The 21,222-nt window shown below is 43.7% G+C and overlaps 1 protein-coding gene across 12 annotated transcripts in view; it reads left to right on the top strand.

The window, feature by feature from the left end:
- The window catches only part of FGGY (FGGY carbohydrate kinase domain containing), a 396,863-nt gene that overhangs the window by 252,216 nt on the left and 123,425 nt on the right, over positions 1–21,222 (top strand). For all 12 annotated transcript variants that reach the window (XM_079776812.1, XM_079776815.1, XM_079776808.1 and 9 more), the window contains one exon: positions 9,983–10,090. In XM_079776812.1, the coding sequence (XP_079632938.1) occupies positions 9,983–10,090 (108 nt within the window). The remainder of the gene's footprint in view (positions 1–9,982; positions 10,091–21,222) is intronic.

The raw sequence follows: 21,222 nt of genomic DNA, 5'->3' as shown, positions 1-21,222 counted from the left end.
AAGCCTCCCAGACCCACTTTCATTCTGAGCGCCTTTCTTCTGTTAGTCCCTGCCTCTGTGTTACAAGCCATTTCTCTTTTATAGGAACTCATTTACATGGGAAAACAAAATGTAAGTTGTTTCTTTTTTTTCTTTAACATGAGTCTCAACATTCTCAAAGAACTGCTATTTAATGTGGAGAAGAGGGGAAAGATGACCCTAGATATTCTCTCTCTCTCTCTCTCTCTCTCTCTCTCTCTCTCTCTCTCTCCCTCACCCCCTCCCTCCCTCCCTCCCTTCCTCCTTCCTTCTCTGTCGTATTAGAAAATTGCAAGGGACGTATTCCATTCAGGGCACAGGAGGAGCTGGGCTGACTCCAGGACAATGTTAAAGAAGGTGCTATCCACCTCTTGTGTCCTTGCTTCTCATTTTTACAACCTTGTTTTCTCTTTAAAAAAAAAAAGTGTCTTGGAAAGGGTATGGACTCTTGAGTCATATTTGAGTTTAAATCTTGGTTTTTCCCTGTTGGTAAGCCTGGGAACTTGAGTTAATGTCTCTGAAGCTCGGTTTCCTTCTCCATCAAAACTGGGTGTAACGCAGGCTTGCCCAGCACCTTAGGAAGGGGACTGTGTGTGCAAGTGTCCCACGTGGGGATGGCAGAAGGCTTCAGAGCATGTGCCACCCCAGCTGATGGCACTGGCTCCCTGGCACACTGGCCTCGTCCAGAATGGTAGGGCAGAGGGGGCCATCCGTCTGCTTGGATGGTGGTGCGGGTGCCGTTGATGTGCTGTCCCTGGCCACACAGTAGGTAGCCAGAGAATGTTAGGCTTCACATCCTCTTTCTCCATCCCTCTTTCCTGACCCCTTCCCACCCAACCATCCCTACATGTTAACACTCTCATCAGTTTCCTTCTATGGAGCAGGTGTAAGGGATAAACTCCATCACCCTGAGCACCTCAGCTGACATTCCATAAACACTGCTAAGCGTATAGCGCTTCTGCAGCTACTCAGTAAGGGAGCTACCCAAGTGTCTGTGCAGAGTTTCATCCTCTTTGTCCAGCCCATCATCTTCAATTAGGCCAGAAACGGATAGAGAGTTCTGCCCAGGAGGATTCCTCAGGTCTAGACCTGGATGGGCATGTCCCACATTCCAGTGCTAAACCTGGGGAGCAGGAATGGGTTCTGTGGGGAGCACTTCCAAAAGGCAATGATGGATGTGGAGACACGGAAATTCGGACTTTCCTGAGAAGATGCCCTGGCATACATCAGCCAAGGCTCTCTTTGCCTTTACAGGATATGTTTTTAACAGGGCAAACCCCTCTGGTTTTCCTTATTCCCAGTGACAGATCTTGCAATGAGAATTCAACCCATCTGGGTAATAGTGTCGATTCCCTAGAGCCGGTACAACCTCTAGACCCCGCTTTAGAATTCTAGTCAAGATGGTTTCCGTTTACTTTTTAAAATTAAATGCCCACATGTACTCCAATCCATAAAGAAGAAGTACGCCTTGGCCAGGATGGAGGTGATGCTATTAACCAGGCTGTATAAGTATTTCTGGGTCACTAAATGTGCCAGGCACTGTACCAAGGCCTATGATAGACTGTGTCACGTTCAATCTGTACAAATCTAAAAAAGTCAAGAATGAACACACCAAGGATCATGGTCACACATCAAGTAAATATAGAACATTGAGAGTCAAACCAGGAATTCTAGGTCTGATATGTATGAAATGATATCTGAGGCCAGACACTGGTATCAAAGCAAAAGGTCACAACAGGGGAAACAGAGAGACAGAACAGGAAGAGACAGTGTCTGTGATTTAACAGGAAAAATCGGGTATCTGGTGGAGGCACTGTGTAATAGGGTGCCATGCGCTTGTTGCAAAGGAGAAGGCTGTGTCAACCTTGTCTGCACCTGCTGGTCAGCCTGGGTGTGGGGCTGCCCCCAGGCATCTGCTTAACTGCACCCTGAGGCCTGGAAGAAGGAGCTGCTTTTCCTAACAGTTAATGCAGAATCAAAACGGGGTGTGGGCCGGGCTGGGTTTGAGAACCACCTACCAGTTGGTACCACGCTCACTCCTGGGTGATGAAACAGAAAGAGAAGATATGATTCTGACGCTGAGGAACCAACTCACTCTGTGACATCAGAGCAACAGAGCCAAGAATCCACGCTGATGCATACTGCGCAGACAGAGCAGCCTTCCTCCTCACTGGCTCCCTCCCTTACCCGCCCCCTCCCCTCCCCCGCCGGCCTCCTCCCTTACAGAATCCACAGAAGAGACCAATAACTGTTTACCTACGATGGCTTGTTTGGGCTGTGAAAAAAACGCAAGATAAGATTTCACATCTTTGGAGTCATACGGCTCTTGGTGCTTTCAAAGCTGAAAGCCATTCTGAGCGCCCTGGAGCCAGTCGGGCATGTGCACAGGGAGGCTAAGTGCGGCTCCTTGTCTGCAGGGGAAGGAAGGTTTGGGAAAACTTTAGGAAGGCCTCAAAGTGTTCTCGGCTATTCAGTCTCTCTTGCAAAGCAGCATTGGGTGCATTTATTATCGGTGAGTGAGAAACGTGTGGATACCATGTCTATTGTGACCACAGCTGGGATTCAGAATGATGAAGAATGAGGAATCCAGGGTTTAAGGAATCCAGAAAAGTTTGAAAATAATTCAGGACATTGCAGACACTATTTGGCTGCCTCCCTCTATCCCAAATTCGGGGACTCTTTGGAGGGGGGTGACAGACCTGCTCAGTGCCCTCCTGCCCCTCACCTGGCCAAGCCCCAGCCAGGACTTCTCTGTGAGCAGGTTTTATTGTTCTTATTTTGCTCCAACGGAAATAAAGAGATTGGGTTTCTAAGAAGGGCAAACCTGTTACTGGAGGAATCTTAACATTTCAGAAACCTCCAAACAGAGGTGAGGAAAAGCTCGGGAGCCTGAATGGTATTACCACTCACCACTTACAGGTGACTGGACATGTTTGATATTCTAGTATTGGTCGTAATGTTAGGGACATTGCTCTGTTAGTCAGAATTTTAGCCATGCCCTGCATTTGTGTGGTGCTTCAGGTTACAAAGGGTGTTACATACATATTACATATTAAGTACACATTACATACACTTACACACATAACGTGTTTTGACAGCCTACAGTTTGGAAGTACAGAAGGTTAAGGGAAGATGTAGGGAGGAGCACCTAACCCAGCATTGGGGTAGAAGTCAGGGTTTAGAGCCGGGGAGGAGGGTTTTTTTTTTTTGGGGGGGGGGACATCCAGGCAGCAGGCCATATAAGGCCCATGAAATCATTTGGTCTGGCCCTGATAAAGTATTAGGGGTGAGTTAGTTAAATGTTTGATCAAATATAGCAGGCTAATTTTTGAGTTGGTGATTTTATATGGCCCACGAATGATGTTATAAATATTCAAATGGCCCCTGGCAGAAAAAAGGTTCCCCACCCCTGGCTTAGGGAAAGCTTCCCAGAGCAGTGACTTTGAGCTGAAGGACATGTGAGGGTTAGTCAGCAGACGGTGAGAGGGAATGCCTTTCAGACAGAGAGAGGAGAATTTATGAGGATGCAGAGATGAAAAAGAAAATAAGACACTTGGGGGATTTCCTAGGTTGCGATGGGCTTGCTGCAGTGAAAAACAATGGGTGCAAAGGATGGGGAAATGTTAACATGTGTGATTAGGCCGGACAAGTAGATAAAAGCCGGATCAGAACATTCTCGTGTCATGGGGAACATCTAAAGGGCTTAAGTGGGGAAAATGATGTAATTAGGTGTGTGTATTGGAACGATCATTGTGCTGGAGGTATGGAAGTTGGAGGCTCTGAGCCAGACTTGTGCAGGAGTGCAGGGTGGAGGACAATATTTGAGGCAGGGACGCCACCTTAATCACTGTTGCAATAATCCAAGCAAGAGGTGATACAGGGCTGGACTAATGTAGTGGCAATGGCGAGAAGCAGAAGAACCTGTATTTGAAAAATAGAGGTGACAGTACATGTGACGTATGGTGGGCAGAAGAGAGAGATGAAAAAATCAAGAATGGTATCCTAGTGGATGGGTAAATAGGGTACCATTCTTTGAGACAGGAACCCCCAAACCAGAGTGGCCCAGGGAGGAAGGAGGGCAAGCTCTATTTTAGACATGTTGAGTAGACATTCAGGTCAAATGTCCAACATAGAACCCAAGAGCAAGATCTGAGTTTGGGATAAATATTGGGGACTCCACAGCCTAAAAATTATTATTACACACATGGGAACGGATGGGCTGCCCTCAGGAGATGAGATGAGTGAGATGAGCACAGATGAGGCATGCAGGAGGGGAGGAGGAAGAGCCTACCAAAGAGACAGAGCGAGCAAGGGTTAGAGGCTGGACCGAACCAAAGACTTTGGGCTCCATATCTTTCCATTGTCCCATAAAGGAATAGAATTAAACTGTCTGTTGTTTCACATTTCTTGAGAGCATTTATGTCCTCCAGTATATGTTATACCACTTAGGACTCATACAGAACTCTGGTAGATAAGATGATCCCCATTTTTAGATGAAGAAACTGAGTCTCAGAGAGGCTCAAAGGCTAATAAATGACATATCAGAATTGAAACCCAGATTAGTCTGACTCCAAGGTCTATCTATGCTAACACTACTAAACCACATTCACTGCTCTACACGTGCGCTCACTCTTTTGTAGGAGAGGCAAATGATTCATTACATTTGTATCTGAAAGTGCAGACATGGAGGTGACTGCTTAGAGCCCCCATTCATAAATGGAATTCTCTGTGCTCTCTTTCTGTATTGTGTAGTGAGTAGGGAGTTGGCTGGAATGTGTATAAATGGTTTTTTCTAGTAAGATGATAGCACAGTCCATTTGGAAAGAGAGATGAGCCACCACGGAAATACTCGGTCCCACACATGCTTGCGGCTACCCTCTGAAATTCCCAACCTGGCTGGAGGCACTCAAAACAAAACCTCCTGCTCCCTCCCAGGACCACTGGCGCCTGGAGCCTGCCTCCTGCCCCTGCCAGAGGCTTAGGCCAACCTCCCGGGTGATGGGGAGGGGAGGGCAGAAGTTGATGGTGCTGGAGTTGCTCCCTGCTCTGAGCCCAGTCATTTCTCCCCAGGGAGGTGTGAGCAGGCGCCTGGGCTTTATCACCGCAGGGAAAGTCAGCCGACAGTAACACAGTAACTCGGTTTTGGGTGAAACTCAGCCAGTGGCATCCACGCATGGAGCCAGGTTGGGAGCACGCATGAAAAAAGGCAGGAGCACATGGAGAGAGGCTTCTAATCCCTGCTCAACCACCTCTGATCCGTTTGCTGACCCTCCCCACACCTGTCTCTTCAGCTGGAAGTGGGCTGCGGAGGTTTAACCCCACACCCTCGCAGGGTAATTGTAAGCCTGGATGCAGATGTCCACTCACAAGTCACTGGATGTCTGATTTACTCCCCAGCCCAGTGCTGCACCCCAGCTTCTACTAGACTGTAAACATCAGGAGGACAGGGAGTATGTCCCTTACGTGGCTCAGAGGCCAATGTTTCTACATCTTTTCATGTTTAAAACAGTAGTTGGAATTAGTGTGTATCCAATAAATATTTGTGGAATATTTACCCAGCTAATGTAAGATACTGTAGATAGTAGCCATTACATACAACCATGAAGGCCACAATCAAGAAACCCTGCAGTACCCAGCTGGTGTGGCTCAGTGGTTGAGCGTTGACCTATGAACCAGGAGGTCACAGTTCGATTCCTGATTTGGGCACATGCCTGGGTTTTGGGCTTGATCCCCAGTGTGGGGTGTGCAGGAGGCAGCCAATCAATGATTCTCTCTCATTGTTGATGTTTCTCTCTCTCTCCCCCTCTCCCTTTCTCTCTGAAATCAACCAAAATATATTTTAAAAAAAGACAAAAACAAAAACCTGCAGTAATCTTGGCCACAGGTCAGAGAGCAGTCCCATGAGCCCAGGCCATGTGGGGGCAGAGTCCATGCAGAAATGGCTTGCTGGAGAGTTCTGCTTGACCAGCTGGGATGGAATGACTCAACTTTATGGAATCTTAGAGGATTTTGAAGACAAAAAAAAAGATGTTAAACATCTCTCGTCCAATTTTATTTATTTTATAGATGAGGAGAAGGAGGTCTAGGGAGGAAATAAGTTGATAGTTCATAGCTTGGGTCCTGAACTTCCTTCTCTACTGTTTACTAGTTATTTAATCTCCATCATCTTCGTTTGGTGGAGTAAGTATAACAATAGAACCTACCTCATTGGGTTGTCACGAGTAGAAAATGTGCCAGTGTCTCTAAAGAGCCTGGAAGCTTCTTTGGCACAATAATAAGCCCACAATAACTTTAGCAATTACATTTTATTATTTCATTCTTATTTCCCTATTGTTATTGACTGACTTAGAGAGTGGTTTCACTGAAGCTTTTTCCCGCCCACAGTTGTTCAAAAATTGATTTTTTTGACAAGCAGAAGGGTATGTTGATGCTAAAATACACCCATCCTTCAAACAGTATGCCTTTTTTATTTAAAGTAAGTTGCAGAACTTTAAACTAAGCCCTCATGAAAATCAGAATGCTTGTTCAGCTTCATGGCTCTGAGCCTTGCCCACGCAGCCTTCCTGCCCGGATGCCCCTCCCTTCTCTGCCTAAGGAAACACTTACTCCCAGTCCCAGCTCTGAGGTGGCCACCTTGGGAAGTGCTCACTCTTTTCCAGGCAGTTTGGGCTCCTACCATGTTCCTCTCCTACCTTACCTAACAGCTGGCTTATTTTGTTGTAATTTTTATGTCTGCCTGCTCAGACTAGGAGCTCCTTGAGGAAAGGACTGTGCCACATTTATTATTATTGTTATTATTATATTATTATTATTTTCCTTATTGTTACAGCCTTGTTGTCAATCTCAGTGCCTGGCATGTACTGTGCAGAATGTTTTATTTCATTGTGGGTTTCAATAATTATTTACATTAAAGAATATGTCAAATGGCTGCATACAGTAATAGTACTAAATTGAACACCCATGTACCAACACCCATGAAAAGCAATATCATGAAAGAGAATATTGCCACTATCTTTGACGTGCAAATTTTAACTATAAATGTTAACTATCTTCTTCTTGTATTTTACTTAATATTCTAGCTCTTTGAAGCAATTTTGGATCTTTATTTGAACTTGCCCATAATAAACAATGCTCCCAAGTTTATACCACCTGAAAATATAAGCTTTGTTTCTATATCCTCATCTGCTTCATTATCAAGAATATTGACTCAGTAGGCCAGGGAAGAATCTAGAGACCTCCTTGCATGGTTGCAAGGATATGGTCATTCAACCCAGTCACCTGACTGGGCCACGTACATGCCATATTTCAAGGAGAACTAAGGTTTACTTGGTATTTAACACAAATGATCCACTCTTTATATGTGATAGCTTATTTAATCTTTATAAAAATTCTCCAACATTCATATCATTCCTACCATTTTGGAAATGAGGAAACTGAGGCCCGGGAAGATTGCCTTGTGTGAGATCCCCTATGAGCACAGTACAGGAATTAAATCACTTAATCCCCATAAAAAAGAGAAACCAGAACTGGCTAGAATGGCCACTGGGAATAGAATCAAGATAGGACTTGGACTTAATCATGCTCTCTCCTTGTTTCTTCACAAACATATTAGGGAAAACCTATCAAAAGTCTTTTGGAAATGAAGATTCCCTGACCTACTTGTGTTTAAGGCCAGGCTCCTTCTGTTTGAGTGAGTGCCTGTTGGTTCTAACAGCTCTTGCTTTCTGCCCTTGAAAGGCAAAGGAAGGATTCAAGTGGCAGCCTAAAATCCTGACCATATTTTGGCAGAGCCACATCTAGAACCTGTAGAGTGTGATGCCTGGCTGCTTTGTATTTTTATCACGTTGGGCATCTTATTTAACTCTCTGCCTCAGTTTACACATCTGTAAAATAGGAATAATGATAGAATCTTCCCTTAGGGTTTTTATGAGGATTAAGTGATTTAATTCCTGTAATGTCCTTAAAATAAGATCTTTAATCAGTACCCACTCAATATTAGCAGTTGTTGTTGCCAGCAGCACCGTTATTACCGGGAAGCCAGTGTCCTGTACGGACACCTGTCATCAGCAGAGCAGAATGAAATCTTCTTTTGGTTAAGAGAGCAGCCTCCAGGCCAAGATAGCCATCAGCATGCAAACAGCTTTCACGAAAATATTTTTAAATATTTAGGTGGATTGCAGAGGATTAAAGCACTCATAAATATACAAATGTGCTTTCTTTTTCTCCCTCAAAACAAGCTGTGCTCGGGTCCTCCACGAGCGCAGGGCCTGGGAGTGTTGGGAAGTGCTGTGGAAGCATACTGCTGTGTCTTTGCTGCCTTGCTTACCCAGGATGTCTGATGAGAAGCATGTGACTCCAAATGTCTGAGCACAAATAGGAGTCCACTCAGAACTTGCTCCCTGGACAGAGCCAGGCAGAGCCTCCCACTGACGTACTGAGCAGCAGAACCACAATCTTCTATGAAGACCTGCTGTTTCACCTCAACTGGTGAAATCCTCTAAGTCTAAGCTCATGTCCATTCTCTAAGAAGCCACCTCTGGACCACCTCCCTCCTCACTCCCGGTGCCCCTCCACATTTTATGTTTTTCTCTACCATCCTGTGGACCACACTGTGTACTTGTGTGTGTGTGTGTTTGTATGTGTTTAAAATATGTTTTTATTGATTTCAGAAAGGGAGATAGAAACATCAATGATGAGAGAGAATCATTGATCGGCTGCCTCCTGCACACCTCCTACTGGGGATTGAGCCCGCAACCCAGGCATGTGCCCTGACAGGGAGTCAAACTGTAACCTCCTGGTTCATAAGTCGACACTCAACCACTGAGCCACACCGGCTGGGCCACACTGTGTTTTGTTTGTTCATTTCCTTGTGGAGCTCCCTCTAGATGGGCAGCTTCTTGAAAATAAGAACTTTAATTTATCTCTGTGTCCCTAGGACCCAACAGAGGGAGATGGCATGCTGTAGGGTGATTACTAAGTGCAGGTAGAAGGAAGGGGATGTATCAGTTATGTATTACCACATACATGCTAGGTAACAAACAAACACAGCATCTTAGTGACGTACAATAGGACGTGTTTTTGTTCACACATCCCTCAGGGCGATTCTGGTGACCTGGGCTTGTTACTGACTGGTCGACTAGGAGGGTTTGCTGATCTTGTTTTTGCTCTCATATATGTGAAGCATCGCCTGCAATGACTGGGCTGACGCAGCTCTGTTCATGACTTTCCATCCATCAGGCGAGCCTGGGCCTGCTCTCATGGCAGAGGTAGAGGAGCAAGAGGAGGAGCAGAGAAACACACAGGCCTCTTGAGGGTGAGGCCTGGAAAACTGGCACGGTGTCTCCTCTACCTCATTCTGTTGGCCACAAACGACCAGGCTGGCCCAGATTCAAGAGGTGGGGACCCCACTCAATGAGAGGAGCTGCAAGGCCACATTGCAAAGGGGGTGGACACCTGGATGGATGGAAAATGGGCATAGTGTTCACAATCAGTCCGCCATGGAGGGGGAGCCAGCAAGGAAATGTTTCATTATTTTCTTCCCAAACTGATCTCTTTTGCTATCTGGCATCTAAATGGATTTATCGGAAAGGTTTCCAAAGATGAAGCCATGTCCTTCCTTTAGAGCAGTGGTTCTCAACCTGTGGGTCGCGACCCACAGGTTGAGAACCACTAGCAGGGTCTCCTAAGACCATCGGAAAATGCAGATATTTACATTATGATTCATAACAGTAGCAAAATTACAGTTATGAAGTAGCAACGGAAATAATTGAGGAACTGTATTAAAGGGTCGCGGCATTAGAAAGGCTGAGAACCACTGCTTTAGAGAGAGTGACTTCCCTCCCATGAAAGCTGTTTAATAAGAAGCTAAATGCCATAGTCATATAATCACTAGATGGGAGGATGAGAAGGCTCCTTCTAGCCCTAAAGGTCAATATTTTCACAGACCTTGTCTCCTTCTTTCCAGATTAGCAAAGACCCGATTTTCGTACCAGGCGTCTGGGGCCCTTATTTCTCAGCCATGGTTCCTGGGTTCTGGCTGAATGAAGGTGGACAGAGTGTTACTGGGAAATTGGTAAGTTGACACTTTTTCCATTATTATCTGTAACGTTTTTACACTCATGACCAGCTCATTTGTCACACTACCCATACACTGAGTATCTGGAAGGTTTGCAGGATCCTAAATCAGAAGAACTCACTTTCTCTTAGTGTGCAGTCTAACCTATAGAGCATACGAAGCACGTGCTTGCCAGAGGAAGAAATGTCAGTCTGGGCGGTGATGACTAACCCATCTTCTCATCTGTCTTTCATCCAACAATCCTTTCATCATGGCAGCAAGAGTGATATTGTATTCTGTGAAAAGGACCGTGGTACTCCCCAGCCCAGATCCTTCCGTGGTTCTCCATAGCCCTGGGGACACAGTTCAGACAGTTTTCTGTGTGCATCATTCCCTTGTGGTGTTTCCTCTCCAGTCCCACACCCGTACTTGCCACCAAGGCTAAATTGCCTTCCTCATGCCTTCCCCAGGACTTAGATTACTCCACTCCTCTGTGCCTTTGAGTGTGCTTTCCTCCTGCCCCAAGAGTTCTTTACCACCTTGATTGTTTTACTTGTCCTTTAAGACACAACTCTACTTCTTATCACATTCTGTTATACGTATTGGTTTACTAACCTGCCTTTTCCAGAAATCTGTGAGCTCCTTAAAGGCAGGAATGCTTCTCTTTGTATCCAGCTCAGTTCTTAGAAGGGACTTGCTAAAAATTTGTTGAATGCCTGCAGTTGTCCAACAGGGAAGACAGAGATCCAGAAACATGAACTGAGCACTGTGCCAGAGGTACAAGGCACATAGTTGGCACAAAGCAGGGTTAAGAGACTCTTTGCAGGGAAGAAGGCATTAGTGCTGAGCCTTATATGATAAATAAAAACAAACGAGGAAACAAGGGTCAGAACACTCTTCGAGGCAGGAGAACTGGCATAGGAACAAAGACATGGGAGCGAAAATAACAAGGCATATTTGAGGGTAATTGCAAATAGTCCAGAATTTCAGCTGTGGCATAAACTTGTCTTAGAAGAATGACTTACCATAAAAGAGAGTTGGGCAGGGACCACATCATAAGAATTCCCTGTAAAGCATGCTAAGGAATTGAATTTTATCTAGTCCACCAAGACCAAGGGGAACCAGTGAAAGGTTGGAAAAACGGACAGGAATGTTCAGATCTCAGTCGTAAAATCTCTGGCTAGCAGCGCTGAGAAGAAGGCCTGAGGACATGTGGCTAGAGGCAGGGAGGCCAGTTTTAGTAGGTTCACCCACAGACCAAAAGCCATGAGGGCGTGGATGAGGACGGTGGCGCTGATGACTGAGGTAAGATGGGCTGGCCTCAGAGGGATTAGACCTGGAAGGCAAGAGAAAATGAGACTTAGCCTCACTTACCCAACCTCACATTTACATGTTATATTGAAATAATCTGTTTATGGCAGTGGTTCTCAACCTTTCTAATGCCACGACCCTTCAATACAGTTCCTCATGTTGTGGTGACCCCCAACCATAAAATTATTTTCGTTGCTACTTCATAACTGTAATTTTGCTACTGTTATGAATCGTAATGTAAATATCTGTGTTTTCCGATGGTCTTAGGTGACCCTGCTAGCGGTTGAGAACCGCTAGCAGGGTTGAGACCCACAGGTTGAGAACCGCTAGCAGGGTCGCCTAAGACCATTGGAAAACACAGGTATTTACATTATGATTCATTAACAGTAGCAAAATTACAGTTATGAAGTAGCAACAAAAATAATTTTATGGTTGGGGGTCACCACAACATGAGGAACTGTATTAAAGGGTCGCGGCATTAGAAAGGTTGAGAACCACTGGTTTATGGTCTGATTCCCCACCAACTCTTCTAAATTATTCAGTCAAATTAGAAGTGACTTGCCCAGCTGGCAGAGCTCAGTGGTTGATCATTGACCTATGAACCAGGAGGTCATGGTTTGATTCCTGGTCAGGGTACATGCCTGGGTTGCGGGCTCGATCCCTAGTGGGGGGTATGCAGGAGGCAGCCAATCAATGATTCTCTCTGATCATTGATGTTTCTCTCTCTCTCTCTCCTTTTTCCTTTCTCTCTGAAATTAATAAAAATGTATATATTTTTAAAAAGCGATCTGATCCAAGAAGGAAAAAGAAAAAAAAGAATAAAAGAAAAAGAATTATTTAAGAAGTGATCTGATCCAGAGCTGGATGAAGATGCAAGTACCCATTAGTATCTATTTCTCAGTGTATTGCTATTTTATGCTTAGCTGCCTCAAATCCACTTTCAGAGTCAGGGAAGCATAGGTGGTGGATGGCTTCCAAGAGCATATTCTCTGCCCTTGCTCTTGTGACAGGGTGCAGAGATGAATTAATTGACTTAGACCCCCATCACTCCCTGGTTTTAAGGAGCTCCTTGTCTAGTAGGCAAGCTCAGTGAGTGTAAAGTAAATAACATCTGATTGGTCTTAATAACCAGTCCTGGAAACGTCCGGGAGTAAGACATCACTGAATGTCTACGGCACGCTGGGACTGGAGCTTTACATTCTCCTGTTTAAACCAGTGCCATGTGTTTATACAGCTCTCAATGTAAATATCTGTTCCTTTTCTGTGACACATTGAAACCCATTACTGAAATATTGCCTTTTTTAACCTTGCATCATGGTGCCATCACCCTTAGCCGACCCAGAACTCATAGAGAACACAGCCCAGAGGCTTTTTACAACAAGGATAATGATCCAGTAAACCAAGTCTTTGTGCCAGATGCATTGTCCATGAAGCTGTCCATCAACAGGTTTTCGGAGACTTGGTATGCAAATTGAACATCTGTGTCAGTCTGGAAATGCTTTCCCCAGTATTTGACTCCGAGTTTGCTCTGTTGCTATGGATATAAGCCATCTTCATCCAAACGTTACGTTACTGCAGAGAAGAGTTGGTTATTCCTCCTTCCTGAGCCAGAATTTAAATAAAAATCATAACCTCTTTACCATTAAATAACCTCCCATAATAGTCCAGGATGGTGTTCCATAGGAGTCATGAGAATTGTTGGCCTTTATCTGGTTAGTTGATTGGGCACCATCAAGTAATCAGGCTGCATTTGTCATTCCACGTTGGGCAGTTCTACGTCTATAGTTTCCTTGGACATATGGATGACTCATGGCTTACAGAGAGTGAAATCTTAGGAATTCTAAACACTAGCATAATAGGGTGAAATCTGAATCAAGAAGAAAACAGACTGTCTGCTAAAGCGTCAGTCCAGGGAGGGCAAGCAAAGAGATAGAAACAAAAAGTAAAATGAGAATAACAATAATGATGGTAATAGTAGTAACAACAATAATCTCACCTTACTGAGTGTGTTGTTTATCCACAGGAAGGATTTGTGTACATAATCTTGTTAATCCTTGAATGGTATTCAAACTAGTCACAATGCCTGATATTTTGAAGGCTTATTTCCCAGATTTCATTCCAAGAGCTTTTCACGTACTATCTCATTTAGCCCTCTCAAAACCCCTGTGAGATAGGAACAGATACTGTCCGTGTTTATAGGTTGAGGAATAGAAAGCTGGAGTAGTAAGCACAGCCTGGAGAGATTACTGATGCCCTCACAATGGCCTTTTTACATGGTTCCCTTGCAATTCACCTCTCCTTTTCCTTTCCTTCTTCTCCTTTGTTCTTTTATGACAGCGCATTGCCGTCATAGAGGACACCGTAAGAGGAAGTGGCATCTTTTATGTTTTGTTTCATATGCACATTGTCTCTCATATGCCATGTCTGAAAGTGTCTGTTCATTATTACATTGTCCCCAGCATATTCTAACCACAGTCATAAATACACCCTCTAAAGCAGAAGAGAGGAGAATGGAGATGAGAAGTGAAGCCAAGGAGGGAAAAGAAGAGAGTTTGGAAAAATAAAAATGATCTAAACTCTAGATTTGAAAAATAGATATTTTGTCTCATTTCTACAATTAAATACAGATCTTCCATCACAAAGCAAGTTCTTCATTCCAAGCATGTGGATAAATTGGTACTTGGCAAAAAATGTCCATCTGGTTAACTTCAGGATGAAGAAAAAATAGGATAGGATCTTTTCTGGCTCTGGAACCCTTGCTGTTTCATCTGACTGAGATTTGGACTCATTTTTTACTCATTTCAAGCTTGTGCCTCTAATATTTATTTCCCCTTAGAAAAGCACACACCCGCACCCCACAGATGATTGATTTCAGTTACATCAGTCAAGCACCCATCAAGGATTGTCTCGTGCTTGTCAATACTCTCTCCAGAACAGTTGTGCAAAACACATTGCTTTTAGCCCAGACTTTTTCCACAGAACTTAAACTCACTGCATCCAGACGCGGAGCTCATTTCCAACTGGACCTTGGCCATCTCTCTCTCCACGCACCCTTGCCTCTCGTACTTGAAGTCACTTTTATTGTGTGTGTGTGGGGGGGGTGTCGGGGAAGGAAGGCTACAGCAAGTTTCTAAGCCACCTCTGTGACGACATTGGCTTTCTGGGATCATCACCTTGGGTTGGGGTTTACCTTTGAATTGTTTGAACCCAGAATTTAAATTTATGAACTTGAGCCACAAGGTCACAATGTAGCAGTTTGCCCGGCCTCCTCCCTCATTATCAATGCCAGTCAGCCTGGGGCTAGCCTTAGGAAGACAGCCTGTGTGTGAAGAGCTTGCAGTATTCACAGTGCTGAGGTAGTGATTTCATTCATTCGTGATTACTCTGAGCCAGTCGAGAATATTATCACATGATTCCTGTCTTCTAGTAGCTTGTTATCTTATGGGAAAGTTGGATATACAACTGATAGTTATAATTTATTACTGCACATAACAGTAGATTGCACTACCCTTCAGCCTGCTGGGGATATGTAAGTGCCAAGCGCTTTTAGGCTCTGTTAAGATGCAGTATTTTATCTGATATTCGTAGCATGTGTATGTGTGTTATGATGTCAATTTTACTAGTGAATAAATAGAACAGAATAAACAGAATAGTAAGTGAACTTGATCAAGGTCTTTCCGTTGTAAGTGGGAGAGCCTGATTCAAACCCGTCATCTCCCGCAAGCCCCAGACCTTTCCAGAACTGGGTCTGACTTGTGTAGATATATGTTTCTGAGTGTTTCTTAGAATTCTCCTGTAGATTCCCTTGAGAAGCAATTATTGTCAGTTAGTGACTTTCTGTTCAAGCGTTGTGAAGCAAGTGCAGTTGGCAGGCTTTGTGAGGCCATGAGAGAGACGCACGCATATCAGTATTGACAGGATCTATGTGTAGACATAGTGTGTCCCCAGCATTTCATATTAGCTGATTGGAATGACTTCATGGATACAGGGACCAACTGCGTAAACAAATGGTTCCTGGATCTCTCCTCTTGCCCAGGCATTCACTATATTTTTTATATACAACCCAGATTCCTACACAGCCAATTCCCTTCTTGCTTCTACTCTTTTCCATTCTAATTCCTATGTCAGTTGAGGTTGCTGTAACAAGGTAGCATAGACTGGGTGGCTTACATACAACAGAAATGTACTTCTCACAATTCCAGAGGATGGAAGTCTAGATCCGGTGTCAGCATGGCCAGAGCCCTTTTCCAGGTTGCAGAGGGCCATCTTTTTGTGTCTTCACATAGCTGAAGGGGAGAATTCTGGACTCTTCAGACCCTTCTAAGGGCACTAATCCCATTCATGGACTCCATCCACTCTCATGACCTAATCACCTCCCTAAGGCCCCGGCACCCAGCACCATTATATTGTGATTAGGATTTCAATGTGTGAATGCTGGGAAGATACAGACTTTCAGTCCACAATACCCTCTCTAAAGATTGCAGTTAAAGCAATCTTTCTAAACCTAGATATGACCCCGTCACTCTTGATAGCTCTCCAATGATCTATGGAATAAAGTCCAATCTTCTTATAGTGATACCAGTGGTCCTGCCCACGAATCTGTGCATAAGTAGCTTGCTGCTGCTTGCCTCAGCTGGCCGCCCGCCCACTGCTGCTTTCCACCGCACTGTAGCTCGCTGCCCCGCCATCCTGCTGATCGGTCATTACCATCATGGTGTAACGACCATTTGCCTATTACCTCTTTATTGTATGGGAAGGATTTATTTTCACAGCTGTTATTTACTGAGTGCCTACTATGTGCTAGGCACTGTTCTGAATGAAAAAAAAATCAGTGACTAAAACAGCCTCTTCTGTCCCCCCTCCAAAAATCTGTCCCCTTGTCAAGCTTACAAACTAACAAGAGGAGACAGATAATATACAACAACATGATAAAGCAATAAGTAAATTAATCTTATTTGGTGATATAAGTTGTTCAAAGTAATAGAGAAGGAAAGCTTGTGATTCAGCAAGCAATTTGCAATTTTAAATGAGGTCAAGGTAGACCTCATTGAAATGACATTCAAACAAACAACAAGGAAGGAAAGGAAAGCTGGAGAAGAACCTACCAGGCCTAGGGAACAACCAGTGCAAACATCCTGAGGATGTTTCCTGCCTGGGCATTACAGAAATAGCAAGGAGGCCACATGGATAGAGCAGAGTGAACCAAAATGAGAGTTGTAGGGAATAAATTCAAAGAGGTAGTAGGTGTACCGGTTAATAATGCAGAGTTTGTAATCAAAGAAAACACGATAATTTCAAGAAAAATATCAAAAGTGCTTTATTCAAAGTAATGTCCATCGCTAGCTACACATTTCCCCCATCTTTAGGTAATTTGTGGATACCGTCCCAATAGAACTTTTCTTGTTTTGAGGCAAACAATTCAGAGACCCAATTTTCCACTTCTTTGTACGTTTTGAAGTATTGCTCAGAAAGTGCATGTGCCATAGATCGGAACAAATGGTAATCTGAAGGAGCAAGGTCTGGTGAATACAGCAGGTGGGTTAATACTTCCAAGGCAAGATCTTTTAATGTGTCTTAAACTGGTTTTGAAGTGTGTGATGGTGCGTTATCATGAAGCAAAATTACTTGGCCATGTCTTCTGGCCCATTCTGGTCATTTCACGATCAAAGCATGGTTCAAATTGATTATTTGTTGTTGGTAGTGATCAGTATTAATGGTTTCACCTGGTTTTAGAAGCTCATAATACACCACACCTTCCTGATCCCACCAAACGCAGAGCATTGTCTTCTTTCCAAAGCAATTTGGCCTTGCAGTTGATGTTAATGGTTGACCTGGATCAACCCATGATTTTGTGCATTTGGGATTCTCAAAATAAATCCACTTTTCATCGCCAGTCACAATCTGATGCAAAAAAGACTTTCTTTTGTGCCGTTGAAGCAACATTTTACTGATGACTTTTTGGTTTTCCATTTGTCTTTCGTTCAGTTGTTGTGGCACCCATTTTCCTTCCTTTAAAATATTTCCCATTGCTTGTAAACGATCGGAAATTGTTTGCTGAGCAACGTTTAATCTTTCTGCTAGATGTTTTTGAGTTTGACAGGCATCTTCATCCAATAATGCTTGTAATTGTTGGTCTTCAAACTTTTTCAGTTGACCTGGACGTTCTTTGTCTTTCACATCGAAATCATCACTTTTAAAGCATGTAAACATGCATTCACAAGTATCTTGAGGTGGAGCATGTTCACCATAAGCTTCCCGAACTATTCAGCAGCACTTTTCTTCAAAATAAAGTAATGAATTAAAACTTACCACAAATGCTCTTTTTTTGGCACGAAATTGGACATTTTTAAGCATAAAAATATCTATGATGCTAACACCTTCAGAAAATTTGACATATGAAGTTTTGAAGCTTGTTGTCAATACAACAAAATAACATACATATCAAATCACATATATATCAACACTAGAGGCCCTGTGCACGAAATTCGTGCACGGGGGGGGGGCGTGTCCCTCAGCCCAGCCTGCACCCTCTCCAATCTGGGACCCCTCGAGGGATGTCCGACTGCCCGTTTAGGCCCGATCGGGCCTAAACGGGCAGTAGGAAATCCCTCTCACAATCCAGGACTGCTGGCTCCCAACTGATCACCTGCCTGCCTTTCTGATTGCCCCTAACTGCTTCTGCCTGCCAGCCTGACCACCCCCTAACCACTCCGCTGCCAGCCTGATTGATGCCTAACTGCTCCTCAGCCAGCCTGTTTGCCCCCAACTTCCCTCCTCTGCCGGCCTGGTCACCCCTAACTGCCCTCCCCTGCAGGGTTGATCACCTCCAACTGCCCTCCCCTGCTGGCCATCTTGTGGTGACCATCTTGTGTCCACATGGGGGCAGGATCTTTGACCACATGGGGGCAGCTATATTGTGTGTTGCAGTGATGGTCAATCTGCACATTACTCTTTTATTAGATAGGATAGAGGCCTGGTGCATTGGTGGGGGCTGACTGGTTTGCCCTGAAGGGTGGGGGTTCCCTTGGGGCATGGGGCAGCCTGAGCGAGGGGCCTGTGGTAGTTTGCAGGCCGGCCACACCCCCTGGTGACCCAAGAGGAGGCCCTGGTATCTGGAATTTATTTACCTTCTATAATTGAAACTTTGTAGCCTGGAGCAAAGCCAATCTGTTGGAGTTAATTCACCTTCTATAATTGAAACTTTGTAGCCTTGAGTGGAGGCTTAGGCCGGCAACAGGAGGCGAGGAAAGCTTGGCTTCTTTTGTTACCGCGGAAACTCTCCCACTCTCAGTGGCTGTAGCCATCTTGGTTGGGTTATTTGCATATTTGCTCCTGATTGGCTGGTGGGCGTGACTTGAATGGTGGGCGTGGCTTTGGTGTAGCGAAGGTGTGGTCAATTTGCATATTACTCTATTATTAGGTAGGATATGTATAACTCCATTTATTGAAAAAAATCCGTATTATTAACCGCTACACCTAGTAATCAAGGGCCACTGTAGGAATTTTAGCTTTTATTCCAAGTGAAATGGAAAGCCATTGGAGACTAATGAGCATAGGAGAGAGATGATATGACAGGTTTTTAAGGGATCCTTCTGGCTGCTCCCTGCTATTCTGGGAATAATCTCTGGAGTGAGAGTCGGGGAGATGGAAGCAGGTGACCAGAGAGAGGAAGTAGTCCAGCTATAATCCAGCTAAGAGACAATGGCAGGGGAGCTGGTAAAAAAGTGGTCAAATTTTTATTTATTTTGAAGATAGACCCAACAGGATTTCCTGATGGAGTGGACGTGAAGTGTACAGAAAAGAGAGCGGTCCATTTTTGAAGGATAGCATTGTTATCAATGTAGAAGATTGATTAGATGTCAGGGAGGCAGGGGGAGGAAGAAGTCAAGAATTACTCCCAGGTTTTTGACTGTAGTAACTGATACACCCCCTAAGGTGAGCTTTCATTATTTGTCTTCATCTTAGTAAAGAGCACCATCATTTATATTTTATTAAAGCCAGAAAATTAGGATTAATTCTTAACTCATTTTCCCTCTCTGCCGACATCCAATCCATTACAAAGTCCTATTGATTCTAAGTCCAAAATATATATTACCAGTTCATCTTTGGTTCTCCACCTCCTCTCCCAGCACCATTGACCGAACCATAATTTCTCTTTCACAGTCTATGTCAAGTGCATCTTTTGTACATGGCATAGAGTTGGGTCTTGCTTTTCTATAGTCTTGTAATCTCTGCTTTTTTAGAGTGTTTATCTATCTACATTTAATGTAAAGATGAATATGGTTGGATTTAGGTCTTCCATTTTGCTATTTATTATGCCTATTATCTTTTTTTCTCCGTTTCTTCTTTTCTGCCATCTTTTGGGTTTATTGAATATTTTTCAATTTTCAGAATTTTATTTGCATTTATCTGTATACTTTTTAGGCATCATTTTTTTCTTATGAGAAGTCAACCATCATTTGCTTTTTGTTTTTGTTTTTTTATTAATTCTCACCCGAGGATATTTTTCCATTGATTTTTAGGGAGAGAGGAGGAAAGAGAGGGAAAGACAGAGAGAAACATCAATGTGAGAGAAACACACTGATAGGTTGCCTCCTGCATGCACCAGGGCCTGGCTGGGGAGGACCCTGCAACCAAGGTGTATGCCCTTGGCCAGAATCAAACCCCGGACCCTTTGGTCTGCAGGCCAACACTTATCCACTGAGTCAAACCAGCTAGGGCTCAACCATCATTTGTATTGTTCTTCTGCTATGTACAGTATATTATTTTTCTCTGGCTATTTTTAAGATTTTCTGTTAATATCTGGTTTTTAGTATGGTGTGCTCAGGTGTGGTGGTCTTTGGATTTATCCTTCTTCCTCCAGATTTGAATTTGTAGATTGCTGTCTTTCACCAAATCTGGGGAAAGTTTAGCATCTATTTATTTAAATATTTTTTTCTACTCCATTTGTTCTCACTTGTTCTGCTGTAACTCCAAGTATACATATTTGAAAATTTTGGCTAAAATTTTCTTCCTTTTTTGGCTTTAAATTTTTATTGTTGAAAGTTTTATATATGTCCTCTTTTTCCCTGTATTCCACAGGCCCCTGAGGGATTGTGGGGGTTTTTCTCCCCTCTCCCCCTCAATTAGATACTCTTTCTGTTAGGTCTGTTTTCAAGTTCATTGACTCTTTTCTCTGTTACCTCCAGTTAGCTGCTAGGCCCATCCACTGAATATTTATTTCAGATATTATATTTACCAATACTAAAATTTTCTTCCTTTTTTGGCTTTAAATTTTTATTGTTGAAAGTTTTATATATGTCCTCTTTTTCCCCCATTGGCCCCTTCTAGCATACCTCTGCCCCCCACTACCAGCCTTCACCACCCTATTGCCTGTATCCATGAGTTATGTATATATGCATACAAGTTCTTTGTTTGATCACTTCCCACCCCCACCCACTTCCCTCTGAGATTCCACACTCTGTTCCATGCTTCTATGTCTCTGGGTCTATTTTGTCCATGCATTTATTTTGTTCATTGGATTCCACATGAGTGAGATCATGTGATACTTGTGTTTCTCTGACTGGCTTATTTCACTTAGCATAATACTCTCCAGGTCCCTCCATGCTGCCTCAAAAGGTAAGAGATCCTTCTTTTTTACTGCTGCATAGTATTCCATTGTGTAGATGTACCACAATTGTTTTATCCACTCATCTGCTGATGGGCACTTGGGCTGTTTCCAGATCTTAGCTATTGTAAATTGTGCTGCTATGAACATAGAAGTGCATACTTTCTTTCTGATTGGTGTTTTGGGTTTCTTAGGATATATTCCCAGAAATGGGATCACTAGATCAAATGGC

The sequence above is a fragment of the Cnephaeus nilssonii genome, assembly GCF_951640355.1.
Source record: "Cnephaeus nilssonii genome assembly, chromosome: 7".
Lineage (NCBI taxonomy): Eukaryota > Metazoa > Chordata > Mammalia > Chiroptera > Vespertilionidae > Cnephaeus > Cnephaeus nilssonii.
This window is presented reverse-complemented; position numbering and strand designations above follow the sequence as displayed.